General features: G+C 40.4%; 1 protein-coding gene across 1 annotated transcript in view; it reads right to left on the bottom strand.

Annotated features, from left to right (window-relative positions):
* Positions 1 to 985: 985 nt before the first annotated feature.
* Positions 986 to 16051, bottom strand: part of KCNH5 (potassium voltage-gated channel subfamily H member 5) — a 246221-nt gene continuing 231155 nt past the window's right edge. The window contains exon 11 of the mRNA XM_042459356.1: positions 986 to 2315. Within this exon, the coding sequence (XP_042315290.1) occupies positions 1368 to 2315 (948 nt within the window). The 3' untranslated portion in view covers positions 986 to 1367. The remainder of the gene's footprint in view (positions 2316 to 16051) is intronic.

The raw sequence follows: 16051 nt of genomic DNA, 5'->3' as shown, positions 1-16051 counted from the left end.
GCCAGAGTCCAGTTCCCTTTAAATGATTTCCCTAATTCTAGGCCATTGATGTTGTCCTAGAAAACTTAAAGAGAAAGCACTAATAGATTTTGAGTCACATCAGAGTGTAAGAGAGATAACTACAAATGCTTGGTTCTTTCTTTTTTTCTTTTTTCTCTTTTCTTTTTCTTTTCTTTTCTTTTCTTTTATATTTCATTTACCAAATATGTATATGCAAAGTTATAGCATTCAGTAAATAATGTGTTATTGGATGATACGAATCCAAGAAGGTTTCCATAGCTTACATGGTCAGGTTTGTTGGTTTTTTAAATAAAACCCCAAAAGCCCAGGCTGGAATTCAGTATGGATTTGTAAATGGACTTGAATGTGCAGAAAACAGAACTGAGCAGTTTCACGATGTTCACCTACAGGCTTCTGTGATGTCACAACATAGGGCATCTGTTGCACAATAGCAGAACAACTGATGCACGATGGTGCAATGTACAATGGGTACCATGGTGCATCACGGTGCTCCTCAGTAATATTCAGGCACTGGCTAAGAAGTGCTGGAGCACAAGAAGAGAGCCTGATGTGCATCAGAAGTGCCAGATGTGCACCAGAAGTGCTAGGTAAGCACCAGAAGTGCCCAATGTGCATCAAAAGAAGCCAATGTACATCAGAAGTGCCCAATGTGCATCAAAAGAAGCCAATGTACATCAGAAGTGCCCAATGTGCATCAAAAGAAGCCAATGTACATCAGAAGAGCACCGTGCACATCTGAAGTGCCCAATGTGGATCAGAAGTGGCTGATGAGCATCTGACATGCCTGATGCATGTTGCTACTAACAGGGTTTCATTCTATCTCTTCAACACAGCTTAAGATTTGTAAAGTTATACAATATAGACCATGATATAGAATCTTGGACCCAATTCATTTAAAAACATTAAGATCAATACAGTCCCTGGCTCTTGAAATAGGACATTTCACTCTCTCTCTCGCTCTCTTTTTAAACAAAATCCATCCTTTTATTTTATAATAGAGATTATAAATAAATTGAAAGTGTGCATGCAGTCAACTGCATATTATACAAGCAATATCTATGTTAATAACTGTTTTCTTTGGCAGGCCAGAATCCAGCTGGACATGCAGTATGTACATATCAAAATCCATTTTTCTGTGTTCAAGTCATATTGAATGCAAGTGAAAATATATGTTTTTATATATCTCTATATAATTTATTCTATATATACACATACACACACGGACACATACATAGGCACTTCTATAGATATGCTATATATTTGTGTGTGTGCGTGTCTGTGTATGTCTCTGTGTGCATGCCCATTTCACGGTATACCTTTAGTATACAAAGAGAAACAGGTGTATATTAAAAGTGGATTTCCTCTTTTTCTGATTCTGGCGACACTGGCCTTGAGACACTAAAAATGTCCTGACAAGATATTTGGGATGGTAGCTGAGGAGATAAATGAGATTTTGGAGAAGGTGTCTGCAGCGTGTTTTTTTCAGACAGTATTTTTAAAATCTCAGCCACCTGCTTCTCCAGGACAGCCATCCTGCTGCTTAGCAGCTGAATATCTTCTTTGAGTTCATGTTTAACCTCCTGGAGGGTAGTTTGTAAGGCCTGTTCAGGGATAGGGTAAAAGGGGTGTTTTGCATCCGCTTGAATAGGGCTGTGTTCCAAAGGGCTACGGTTCTCACCAGCTTTGTCCAAACGAAGGTCACTTTTAGTTATCCCACTGTCACATGAGTCTGTTTTCCTCAATGGGTTTTTATTTACCCCATTCTCTGAGTCGATACTCTTGGGGTCATCAGACAACAGACCCATGGACTCTGCCTTGGTGACATTATTCCACTCTTCCTTTTTCTCTTCTTGGCTCACCATATTATTCTTTAGCCGAAGCCATCCTTTCCCATTCCCATTTTTCACCCTTACGGGGCTAGTAACCTTGAGGCATTTTTGTTCTCCATTGGTGTTGGGCTTGAGCTCCAAGGCTTCCCGGTTATTCTGTTTGATAGCCTCGCTGGTTTTCACATAGGACAGGGATGTCTGGATGGGTGTGATCTGAGACACAGTGACCACACTTGTGCCAGTGATGGCGGCACCGTTCTGCATGGTCCGGGTCTCCACCTGGAGGGTGTTCCTCTCCGGGTCAATAATCGTTGTGCCTTGGTTTCGCATTTCCTTCTGCTGCTTGAATTTCTGGAAGAGCTTCCTTACAGGATGGTCTACAGGGATGCTCAAAGTCACCTCATTCTTCTGCCTCATGCGCTCCTCCTCTTCCTTTTTGACATCACTGATTTTTCTGAAGATTATCTGCAAGGGAGAAAAACCGGATACATAAGAAACAAATAAACGTTTCTAGTGAGGTGAAGAAGGAAATAATGCCTTGTATGTAACCAAGTTCTATGGGTAAAACAGAAAAGAGAGAACATTGAAGAAATCAAGCAACACCTTTGAGAATGACTGATTTACTTTAGCATGAGCTTTCATGGATGTCAATCCACTAATCCACAAAAGCTCATGTTAAAATAAACCAGTCAGCCTCAGAGGGACTGCTTCCTTCCTTCATTTTCATGCCAGCTTTTTGTTTTCATTTTATATTGAAACAGACTAACACAGTGTTTGAAACCAAATACTATGGGCTTTGCCAGTATAACACCCACTTCGTTCTTTTCCATTATTTCTCAAGTTGACTGCGGCAAACAGCTGAGGGTGGAACAGCTATCTAAATTCTGGCTGAGATTCTACAATGAAGAAACAAAGTTCTGTCTGCTTTGGCCAGTATATTCCAGCCCACAATATACTGGCAAGAGCTGCACCAACTTCCCCCATTACCTAGCCTTCTGTTCCTGCATGGGAGTAACTGTCTACACAGGCATCCTGCTGAGCCTGGTGCATTTGCCACTGCCATGGGTCACTTGCTTTTGAAGTCTGAACAAGGTGCCCAAAGAAACACCATATGGCTGGGCACCTTCTTCTGACGTTAGAGTGAGTGACCTGTGATGGTGGTGGGTGTGCCAGTAGCTCAGTATAACACTTGTGTAGACAGCCATCCCAGTGCAGGAATGGACAGTGCCAGAACTTCCCAGAAGTTCCAGAGTACAAGATAGGTTTTTAAAATTTGTTTTAAGGGTGTTATACCCCAGTTATGATGCTTGAATCCCATTGTACCCACCTTGAATCCCATTGTGGGAGAAAGGCAGGATATAAATAATTGAAATAAATAAAGAAAGAAAGAAAGAAAGAAAGAAAGAAATGGTGCTAAATGTGCCGGATTTGTCTGGACTGTTGACATCAGAACTTGGGTTTGGTTCGTGCATCTTCCGAATAGAATGCCACCAAAACCAGCAGGAGGGGGAAACAGGCCTTTGGGGCCATACAGATGCGGCCACAGACTGGTCAGAATCCTGCATGTGAGTTATGTCCTCATAAGTGGACTTGTACATTCAGGAGTTAGAACTGGTCAGTTTTGTATCATTGGTATCCATTTGAAGGCTGTAGTTACATTACTGGGAAGTCACAATTCACAAACGTTTTCTTCTAGTGCCTCTGCAAAGCAAATGTAAAGTTACATGAAGTAAAAGGTGGCATACAACTCCAGTGAATAACATTATACTCATAGAATTATGTGTAGCTACACAATGCTCTCTCATTGGTGCATTGTGACATGTGCAACCAAATGTGCATGCACATCTGCATGTGTAATGCACAGTGCACACCCACACCTGCCCTGTGGAATGCATAATGGCACCAAATGTGCAACTCTGGTTCTGCAATCATGCACTGAATCTGGACATTCAACATGAGACCAGAATGGACAGGCTGACTTTTTTTTTTTAAGTGAATAACAAATCAACAAGCAAAGTAGAAAAAGATTGACCTCCGGCTAAAGAATATTGAGGGAAATTTGTGGTATAGAAAAAAGAACTCTCTGAAACAACTACAGATTCAACTAGATGAAAAAGATATTTATAGTACTGATAACAATGTAATATAAGAATATAACTTCATCAATCATATATCATCATCATCATCATCATCATCATCATCAATGGATAGCAAACAAAATCAGGAAGAATAAAAGTGTGGAAAAATGTAAATATTACATTTTCTAGGCTACAGGAGGAGGAGCAAATTCTGTATATATAACTTTCTGTGAGCTGAGAGTGCATTAATGTGGAATGCTAGAGATTATGTTGAAGTTAAGATGATAAAAGAAAATGGGATTTAGTTAGAATGACCAACTGCTTGTAAATTTATATAAACATATACTTATATTTGCTTTCAATATGCACTGTACATTGTATTTTAATTTTACTAAATGAATAAAAAATAATTTAAAAAACCTCATGAGACCAAAATATCTGATCACTTCCACAGGGAAATCTATGCATGTGCAAGGTATCAACTTGACTTGATGGCAATGAATCTACAACAAAGACACCGACCAGATTGCAGCCCTAGTGTATCTCTTCTTAGCAACTCTATAACTATGCACAGTGGAACAGACTGCTTCGGAGGGTGATGGATGGAGGTCTTTAAACAGAGCATAATTTTTGAATTCATTTCCTCAAGATTAAAACCAGCAAAGAAAGCAGAACAGATACAATCACATACTTCTGTGCAGAATGACCAACAGCCTTGTTACTTAAGAAGAGAAAATTAAGATAGTGGTGCTGATGTTTGTTGATGTGTATTATCATAGCTGCATCATTTGTTAAGCATGATACACAGTGAACCCACTGAGAGCATGTCAAAATGTCAATGAAATGGCAGAAATAAATGCAAGGAATATCTGACAAACAAAACACACTCAGTCTTTATGTGTATTTATTTAGAACTAGGTGCCAGTGAGGGTGCACCTACACTGCAGAAATGTTGCAATTTGTCACTACTTTAAGTTCTGTAGCGCCATCCTATGGAATCCTAGGATTTCAAGTTTTACAAGTTCGTTACCTTTCTCTGACAAAGAGGGCAATTCACAGGAGCCATGGCAGTTAAAGTGGCGTCCAACTGCATTATTTTCCGATGGAGAAAGTGCAAATAACTATCCTTTCTTCCTCTTCCTTCCTGACTGCAGTTTCCAAGTTAAAATTGTTATCCAGCTCATTTTTTGGCATTCTTTTTTTTTCACTTCCACTTGGAATAAGGCTTTTTTTGTTTCAGTTATAAACATCCTGGAGCATTGGAAGTACTTGAATAGGTGTTCAAAGAGGCTCAGATAGCTCACAGTGATTTATGCAGGTGTTCAAAGATAACCTAATAATATTAGGAACATGTAGCAACTAGAGATGTCAATCTTTGCTTATTTTGTTCATGCTTGCTTGTGAGAGTGAAGCATTTCAAAAGTCTTTCCCCCCATGGGCAATGATTGTAACTGACTTGGTGTATCTTTCGATGATTTTTCTTATTTTGGATTCTTATGTGGGGAAAAAATTCATTTGTCTCCCCAAACTTTAGTTCGTACAATGTTTTGCACAAAGAATAGTGCAAAACATTCATCGCAGTGTGTTTTAGTGCAATTTTTTCACACTAAAGATGATTACCAATATCCTACATTGCCTGATTAGTTACACATTCATAACTATGGTCTAACCTGCACTACAAAGGTAATGCAGCTTGACACTGCTTTGACTGCCATGCCTCAATGCTATGGAATTCTGGAATTTGTAGTTTGCTGTGGTACCAGCACTCTCTGAGAGAGAAGACTAAATATTTCACAAAACAGCAACAAATAACAAATAACTACAGTCAGCCCTCCATACCCATGGGTTCTTTATCCACAGATTCAAGCATCCATGCTTTGAAAATATTCAAAAAAATATAAATTTCAATAAGCAAACCTTGATTTTGCCATTTTATATAAGGGTTGCTATTTTACTACCCCACTGCATTTAATGGGACTTGACCAAATCCCAGCAGATAATGAATGGCCCACTGTACAAATCCCAGGATTCCATAGCATTGAGCCATGGCAGTTACGGGTCAAACTGCATTATTTCTGCAGTGAAGATGCAACCTTAGTTTTAAAAATATATTTTTCAAGTTGGGGTAATTTTTTTCTTTCCTCCTAGAATCCCCATGCAGCAGTTACACTATCATAAGCTGGACATAACAATACTGTAATGGCTGGGTGTTCACATTTATGGTCCTGAATGGCCTAACATGACTCCCCAAACTTATCTTCACATCCTGGAAATGATGTCCCCAGCATGCTCCCAGCCACAGGGTGCGTTGGAACAAGCAGTTGTGGCAGGACCCTAAGAGATCTCTCCAGCTGCCTGTTCCCAAGGCACTGCATGACCAGGAGTGTGATGTGGACATCATTCGCAAGTGCTCTGATCTCTAGCACCTTTCATTGGGGGTGCTGCCAAGCCATAAAGGTAAGCTGGAGGGAAGCAAAATCAATCATAACTACAGCCATAGAGTTCTATCATTGTAGTTGTGACAACAATGCAGGATTTCAGCCATATTGTCTTTAATTTCCCCTCCCAAGTTAAGCAGCAAATGGTTCATCTTCCACCCAGTAAACAGGCTATCCACTACATCACTAATGTCCCTGCATTCTTTTCTATAAAACAAAATAGCAACAACAAAAAATACATTTACTGAAAACTTCATGATAGGTTCACTTTAGGGTCACTGCTAGTCAGAAAATATATGAAGGTACACAACAACAACAACAACAACAAGAACAACAACAAACTGACAATTCAGTAAATGTGTAGCCCACATTTACTCATCTCTCCTCTGCAGTTTAGAATGATTTCAGTAATGCTGTACTGGTAGTTACTGGGCTGAAGGAGGAGGGGGACAGTATTTGACACGCTGAAAGTTAATCTCGGAAATGAACTCGATGATCAAAGCTTTCCTTTTCTTCATTAAAAAACACACAAACACAAATACTGTAAGGATGTGGTTGCTGCTGGCCTGGAGTTAATGCAGCTGCTTAGGATAATTTAGAGCCACAATGTGCTTATTAGAGTTTAGTGGAAACAGCTAGAAAAGAAACAGCAAAACACAGCCAGATGCTTTTATCTCCCTGCTATGACCCAAATACAAAGTGCATAGATCTTCATTTAAAAGCCACCAGTTGCTTTTTTGTCTGCTGTAACTTGCAGTGCAAACTGCAGGGGACATCAAATAAAAATGTTAATTATATGTCACACACACACACACACACACACACACACACACACGGCTGTCAGCTGGTGCTCCAGGCGCTTTACAAAACACAATAATGACACTGAACAGTCACACTGCTGACAAAAAGATAACAAAATCTTATTAAAATACTGGAGCAAAAAGAGAGGGGGATAAAGGGGATTGAGGAGGAAAAATAAAGAAAATGCATTTCTTTAAAAAAGGGGGGAAATCTGGTGTTGCGAGGGAAAGAATGAAGAGAACTATATGAATACACAAACTATATTCCTGCAAAAATGTTCCTCTGCATTGTTTGAAGTCATGTTGTGAATTCCTCTGGGTCCCAGGAAAGGCAGGATATTAAATAAATAAATAAATAAAAGTTGAAATAATAAATAAATTCCAATATTGAGAACAAGCTTCTTGTTTAACATTCAAAGCCTTACACAACTTAGCTCTTCAGATCTTCCAGGCTCCTGGTTTGGTTTTTTTTACCAGCCTGATCAAGAATGGTATTCTAGGATCTCTAAGGCCTGTTACAGACTGCCAAAATAAAGCTGCTTCGGGTCTCTTTGGAGGTATGCTATTTAAATGATGCATGGGTCCTAAGAGTCCGGAGGTCGCGCCAAAGCCACGCTCCATTTCTAAGGACTGGAGTGCAGCTTTGGTGCAGCTTCCGGATTCTTAGGATGCATGCATCATTTAAACAGCATACCTCCAAAGAGACCCGAAGCAGCTTTATTTTGGCAGTCTGTAACAGGCCTATGCTTCTCAGTCAACCAAGGGTTTCTTCTTCCTTAGATCAACTTCGTCCTTTTCCACTTGCTGCTCCATATTCTTGGAATTGCCTCCCTGAACATTTGTGGGCTACTCCTTCCTTCCATGAGTGAATTTTATGCAGAATGCACCCCCAATTATAGCATTTTCTGTGAACCAATGTGGTGTAATGGTTTGAGCTTTAGACTAGGACTCCAGGAGACCAGTTTTTAAATGCCCAATCAGCCATGGAAACCCACTTGGGTTGCCTTGGCCAAGTCACACTTTTTCAGCCTTAGAGGAAGGCGAAGGCAACCCCTTCTGAACTAATATGGACAAGAAAACCCTATGACAGGTTTGCTTTATGGTTGCCATAAGTCAGAAACAACTTGAAGGTACAGACTTTAAGCCGATACAGACTGCCACGAAGTGGTGTCCTGGTGGCAATAGTAGGGCTCCGGATCGCACACCAACACTACTACGTGCGGGTGGTGCCACCACTGAGTGGCACTGCCCACACAGGGAGCGTGTTGATGATGTGTGGGTGTCTGAACGCCCACACATCTCTTCCAGGAAGCAGCGTCGTAAGGCTTGCAGCACAGCTCTTATGACATCGCAAAAAGGAGCTGCTCTAGGCAGCTCCTTTTTGTTGCACAGCCATGCCTCACTGTTTGGTTGCTGTGGCAATGGTACACAGCAAAAAGGGGTGGCATTTTCCCGTCCGATTGTCCATACTTTTTGTCTGCATTTGAAAACTATAGGGGGGGTGTTTGAATATTTTGGATTTTTTTTAAAAAAAAATTATTTACAGCTACATAATCAGAAGAAGGACCCCTGTTTCAATTCCTCACCAGAACCTGACTTGTTGATGAATGGGGGCTCACCTTGTTGTGTGTCTGGGAAAGCAGCCAAGGACTGCTGCTGATAAGGGCTGAGACCAGCTTTAAAGGCAAACAAACACATGGTCTTTGGAGAAGCAAGAAACCAAGTCCAATATCAAATACTAGTCCAATGTCCAATATAGCAGGGTCAGGAGGCAAACCAAGGGGCCAGGGTTCCAGAAAGCAGGTCAGCAATTCAATCCAAGAGTCAAGGGTTTCAGGTACGTCTGTAGTCAAGAGGCAGGGTTCCAGGCAAGAAAGTCCAAGATCGTCAGAGCAACGTGCTATTCTCCAGGATACTCAGATAAACTCTGACAGAGAAGCTCAGCATCCTGCACCTGTTTATATTGGTCCAGTTCCTAATCATGGACCAATATTGCCACAATTCATGGCAAAATCCATAATTTTAGCCCCCAAACTTGACCTTGACTTATACATCAGGTTGACTTATAATTGAGTATATACACTATAATATGCATGCACAAGGGCATGGTATACATAAGCCTGCTTCCCATTCTTCAGCTAAATATGAATGCTATGAAACAGCTTCCATGGGGCAAAGCACCATGGAGATAATCCTCTCTCACTTCAGTCTCCCTCATATGCTCTTAAAATGTGTTGCAGGGGGGATATAGAACTCTCTGCAGTTTCCCAACCAGAGATAGCTGCAGAAAATGTTCCAGAAAAGTTTGGTCCAGAAACCTCAGGTTCTGGGATGATCCTGATCTGGCAATTCTATCCTGGAGTCTTCCAGGAGAGAATCAAAGAATCACAAGAACATAGAGTTGGAAGAGATCACAAGGGCCATCCAGTCCAACACCTTGCCATACTGAAATACACAATCAAAGTAGTCAAGGTACAACAGATGGCCATCCAGATTCTATTTAAAAGCCACCAAAGAAGGAGTCAAGTCTTCTTTTCAGGGAGTGAGGGGGGGGAAGGTGAGTGTGGAGGAAGTGAGAGCTACAAAAACTCCCTTGAGGGACCACATGTCCTTGGGAAGATCATTCAACAGCTTTGGAAAGCCATTCCTGTTGTACTTCTTTCATGGCCACAATGTTTGTTGCCATTTTCCTCCTGCTGTCACAATTTATTCTAGTATATTGTTACCAACCATAGTGTACCAACAGGATTTGAGACTATGTATGTCTGGTCCTTTGGTGTGCTCCATCTGACAAAGCCAATGTCTTCATTTATGCATCTAAGAACAACTTGTGGGAGTCCTTCTGTGGAAAGAAACCCATGCTTTCTGCCATGGGTTTGGAAATCCTCAATGATTTTGTACTCAAATGCAAGGATTAATAGTTGAAGTAGCTTTCTTCTCACTGTGGGGGGAAAATGAGTATCCCTCCACAGTATTCTCCATATATTCAAACAGTCTACAATGTTGTGTAGGATTTATTATGCAAAGAAAAATATGTTTTCTTGTGCGGAAACCTGTTTTTTGCATAGGAAATAATAGTTTCCACACAGGAAAGAGATAGGCTTTTTGCAAAACAAAAATTAAAAATTTAAAGAATGTTTTTCTCTATAGAATAATTTATGTTCAACACTTTGGGATGTCAAATAACAAGAAGAAAATCACCCCACATTCTTTTCTGTTCTATTATTCTTTTTGATGGGGATTCCCAACTGCTTCTCCCAATTTTTTTCACCCTGAGAATGAATCATTGTGATTATTCTTTCCATCTCTACCATGACAAATTGTTCCTGTTGTTCCTTGTCTGTTTATATACCTTTTTCCAATGAAAATTGTACTAAAAAGAACTCACAGTAAAGAAAACATTAGTACAATATCTACATTTACAGCTGCAGCTGACCCATTATATCGTCAATGTTTCATAGGCCACATAACATTTATATCCACATTTGCAAGCCCATAAAACAGCAACACCCTCAGTTAACTTTCTTTGACTACATGAATGGCAGTCAACAATCTGTCAATGCAACTCTGTGTGTCTTAGCTCTAATATGAGTGGAGAATGTAAAGAAAAATAGTGGAGCGGGATAATGGGGAGTGATGAATGAATTCAAAAACAGAATGCATAGGCCTGAATCCCATTGTTACTCAAAGCGTCAGTAGACCCACTGAATCAAGTGTTGAAAGGTAAACCCCATTGATTCAATAGTTTCACTGTAGATGAGGCAAATACTAGGATACAGGACCTTTTCACCTTCAGTGGGCCCTCCCTGTTCGCCATCTCTGTATCTGAGGATTCAACCGTTGATCAAAAAAATAAGAATCTTAAGGGATGTCATATCAAGGATGGAGCAAGCTTGTTTTCTGCAGCTCCACAGAATAGAACCCGGAACAGTGGATGCAAACTACAGGAAAAGAGACATATCAACAAGAGGAAGACTTTTCTGATGGTAAGAGCTTTTTGACAGTGGAACACTCTTCCTTGGAGTATGGTGGAGTCTTCTTCTTTGGAAGTCTTTAAACAGAGGCAGGATGGCCATCGGTTGGGAGTGCTTGGATTGTGCGTTCCTGCATGGCAGGGGGTCGGACTGGAGGGCCTTGTGGTCTCTTCCAACTCTATGATTCTATGGTTCCTTTGGCTTCCAAATTTCTAGCATTACTGTAAATGTAACTTAAAAATTTCAGCTGAGCATGAGAAAATACTGGTCATGCATTTAAAGAAAAGAGAAGGGGAAATGACCAAGGGAATGAATGCAAATACAGCAAATGTAAGAGGTCTAAGTATGAACAATTTTCACTGGCTCATTCTCTATAATGTTAGATCATTGGGGACTGAGGGAAAATGTCATTTGGGAAGGCAGGATTCTTACTTGGAGGGACAATGCCCTCATATTACCACCATAGTTATAACCCTGTCCTGGATACATAGGTTTTAGTTAGAAATAAACATTTATGTATATTGCCAAGCTGGCTGAAGCAAAGAATGAAGAAGAACAAATGGGTCCTAGAACAAATAAAGCTTGCAGTCTCCCTGAAAGTGAGGATGACAAAATTGAGGCTGTTATATTTTGGGTACACCATAAGAAAGAAATACTCATTAGAAAAGGCAATGATGCTGGTAAAAGGAGAAGGCAGCAGAAAGAGAGGAAGACAGCAATCCAAATGGCTAGATTCAGTCATGGAGACCTTGAACCTGGACCCGTAGAACCTAAGTAGAGTAGCAGAGAACAGGAGATCTTGGAGCTGTCTCATCCATAGGGTCGCCATGAGTTGAGGATGACTCAAGAGCAGCTAACAACAATAGCAAAGTGGTTTTTAAAAAGAAAATTCAAAAGCTCCTCTCAATTAAGATAAATTTCAAAGGCAAACTTTCCAAATGTTTGAAAGGTGGGTACAATTTCATTTTACCTCAGATGACTTGAGAGAGAGACCTGAGAAATGTAAACTACAGCCAGCCCTCTGTATTCATGCATTTTTTATCCACAGAGTCAACCCATCCACGATTTGAAAATATTTAAATATATATATAAATTCCAAAAGACAAACCTTGATTTTGCCACTGTTTATAAGGGATACCATTTTACTTTGATGCTGTATTTAATGGGACTTGAGCATCCATGAATGTTGATACACATGTGGGGTCCTGGAACCAAATCCCAGCAGATAAATGTACCAAAATCCCCAAACCAGCAGATCTTCTGCAGGAAATCAGACCAGATTTTCTCTCTCACATAAGAGTTCCCAGTAATAAAATAAGTTTCTCTCATTCCCCTTTTCCCCTTCTTGAGAATACAGAGGCCCACAATGAGAGAAACCTGAAGCTCAGTGTTAAAAGTTAAGGCTCAAAGGAGATGAACGAGAGGAAAGGGGAGTAAATTAACCAGCACTCAAAGGCCTTCTCAAAGGAAATGGAAACTCATTCTGCTGTATGGCAAGAGCCATGGTCTTTAATGTGATGAGAATTTGCCGTCAGAATTCACTTCCCTTGCGTGAGAATTTATGAATAAAGGTCCAGTGGCATGGATTTGGACTTTAAGAATAAGAGATGTGTTTCGTCAATGTGGCTTATGTTATTTAGGGACTTTGAGGGTTGCTTATGTCATTTAGGGATTTTAAGAGTTATTTAAGGACTACTTAAAAGGCGGGGGAGCAGGGGTGAGGTTGACTTACTTACTCAAGGTTAAGTAAAGGTTAACCGACTGCCAGCCCTGGAAAACTGAAGAGGTTTTGTTATCTCTAATGCAGGGATGGTGAAGATAGCAGTAATGTGAGATTCTCTGTGCCGTTATCCTAACCCCAATCTTTCTCAAGTCTCTCTTGGGTAATGAAATGTAATTCAATTTGGACATTAAACCTAACCCTGACAATGGTTCTGTTTCAGGCAGAAACTGCACCCAGTAAAACAAGAAACTGCCCCTGAAAAAGGGTGATTCCAGGCTGTAGCTATTGGTAGGGGGAAATGAGGGCACTGCTCCTCGCATTATGGATTCTGCTCCTCTTGGGACTTTCCTTCAGTCTCCCAATTTCTCTTTAAAATTTCAGTTGAACCTTTAAAATGCATGCATCTGAGGAAGTAGACGACGGTTGCATCTGCATTGCAGAACTAATGCAATTCGACACCACTTTAACTGCCTTGGCTCACTGTTAAAGAATTCTGGCATTTGTCGTTTGGCAAGATATTTAGCCTTCTCTGTCAGAGAGCTCTGGAGCCACAACAAATCCCAGGATTCCACAGGATGGAGCCATGACAGTCAGAGCAGCATCAAAATACATTATTTCTGCAGCACAGATGCAGCCTCCAATAACTATAGCAAGTCCCAGTAAATATGGAAGGGATGAACTAAGTCTAACCTTAAGAAAATGCAAACTAAAACAACTTAGGTATGTGTGTATGTATATGGAGAGTGTAAATATAAAAAGAAATGTGCCATCCAATTTGTTACAAACCTTTCCTCATGACTCATTGCCATTACTCCTTTTAACATTACTCATTGTTTTGTGTTACTTTAGAGGCCTAACATTTGAACAGAAAAATCCGTCCAAAATGCCCCAAGAAAGCAGCAATTTGTCTCCCCTCCTCCCAGTAATGAGAAAAGGCAATGCTTAAATGTTACTCATTAAGGAGTTTAACAGCATTACCAGTCATGAAATTATTGCGGAGAAGCTTCAAGCCAAGAACCTCCCAAGCATCAGCTGAAATAACCTCTGTGCTAAAAAAAAATGCATTAAGCAAAGAGTGTACTGAGCAGTTTTTGGTGCCTCTGTTTTTTGCAAATGGGACACCGTCTTCTTTGTCATTATATAACACAGGCTATAAATATACAACACCCATCAAAAGTGAGCATGCAGTATTGTTTCAAAAGGGGCCAGGGCATTTTGGTTGTTCCAAATGCAGCGACACTTGAGCATGACGTGTTATATAAAATGATTTACAAAATGCAAACAGAAACTGGATTAAATAATGATAAGGGGATTCCAAAGCTTCCCCTCAATGTGGCTAGGGAAGACAGAAATAGAAAAAAGAAAGAACGAAATGGTACACGCTCTCCCAGTGCATAATCTAGAGTTGCTTTGTGCCACCACTTCATTTTGAGCATTTTAACCAGGGGCATCTCATACATGCAAAGGACACTGACACTGGCAATAAGTAATAAATATATCTGCTTTCCTTGATGTTCATTTTTGTCTTCTACCTAGGACTGTTCCATCCCCTGAGGTTTCCAGGCCAAAACCTGAGACTTAAGGATGGCCCCTGGTGAATCATGAAGAGTTCATATAGAATCATAGAGTTGGAAGAGATCACAAGAGCCATCCAGTCCAACCCCCTGCCATGCAGGAACTCTCAATCAAAGCATCCCTGACAGATGAGTTATATATTAAGTACTGGTCATACTTTCTCATAATTTGTCATTCGCACACATATGCACACACAGAAAGAGAGAGCGATTAGAACTCTGGAAATTAAGACAGAAATCTTAAATGTTCCCAGAACAAGGTGAAATGAACGGCATATTCCATGTCACTTATGTAGGGAGAGAGGATGAAAAAGATTTCATCTAGCCTATTTACTTCAAGGCACCAGATCCTGTCTGATCTAGCAGGGTCAATCCTGGTTAGTATTTGGATAGGAGACCACAAACAAACACCAGGTGCTGTAAGATGTATTTGAGGGGGGAAGACTCGCAAAATCACCTCTGAGAATTCCTTGTTTAAGAATAACCTATGAAAAATTCATGGGTTCATCCTAAATCACTAGGTGTCATGAAGGCACATGCACATGCGCACGTACACATACGTGTACACACACACACACACACACACTTGCTTCTAGCTAGAAGGTGGATGCAGAACAGAACGGACTTTGCGTCCTGGTGCCACAACAACTGAGAAGGGAGGGGAAATCTAACAACTAATCAAGAAACCCTCCCAAGACTCTATACACGTTGCAGCAGCAAATCAATCAGATTTTGCAAATTGTAGCAAAAATTAATAGCTGAGCTAAATTTGAACCCAGCCCTTTCCTCTTGCCTGGACCTGAGCTCTCCAAAACTGGAGAATTTGAACCCTTATTTTCTGCCTGAAGATGACCCACAGAAGCTGGAGACTCAAATTGACTCAGGGCCCTGAGATCTAGCGATACTAGTTCTACCAAATAGGCCCAATCTGTCAAAATGTTGCAGTATTTGTTACTGTAGTTCTCTGGTTTGAGCAAGGTTTCTACTTTCTGGACTATTTTCTGGCACTTCCCAGCATCAACTACAACATTTTATTCCCATCCTTAAGTGAGGTTCTCTTACATTCTAAGACATATCAGAATATATATGTGTGTGTATGTGGGAATGCATATTTTCTCCTTCTTAATTGTTCCCCCAGAGAGTTATAATGCATAGTGTAAAAGAGCACTTTATGTTGCTGTGCTTTAAATTTAAATCTTAGATTTAAAAAAAATGGAAAAGAAAAATTGCCCTTCAAATATTGGATCATCTTAGCAAACTGAGCACACACACGCTCTCTCTCTCACACACACAATCTCCATCCATCCATCCTTTGGGAGAGTACTAGCACAGATCCAAGAAATTACCATAAACAGCCCCTGCCAAAGAATGGAGCAAGTGATCACAGACGCAACTACATCAACTGGCAAAACCCAGCAAAACTGTACAGTCACAAACTTTGTGCTTCTTCAGATCAATCTAGAAGAGTCCTGTTTCTGAACTGAAACAGGTAATTCTAATCTCACTATTATTCACCTAATCTCACTATTATTCACTTATTTGGAAAGATCATCTCAGTAAATTTTCAGTTGTGATTGTGACACCTTGATATATTTTCATGGAAGAAGAGGTCTT

The sequence above is a fragment of the Sceloporus undulatus genome, chromosome 1 (assembly GCF_019175285.1).
Source record: "Sceloporus undulatus isolate JIND9_A2432 ecotype Alabama chromosome 1, SceUnd_v1.1, whole genome shotgun sequence".
Taxonomy (NCBI): Eukaryota; Metazoa; Chordata; class Lepidosauria; order Squamata; family Phrynosomatidae; genus Sceloporus; species Sceloporus undulatus.
The sequence above is the reverse complement of the archived record's forward strand: the minus strand, read 5'-3'. Positions and strand labels throughout refer to the sequence as shown.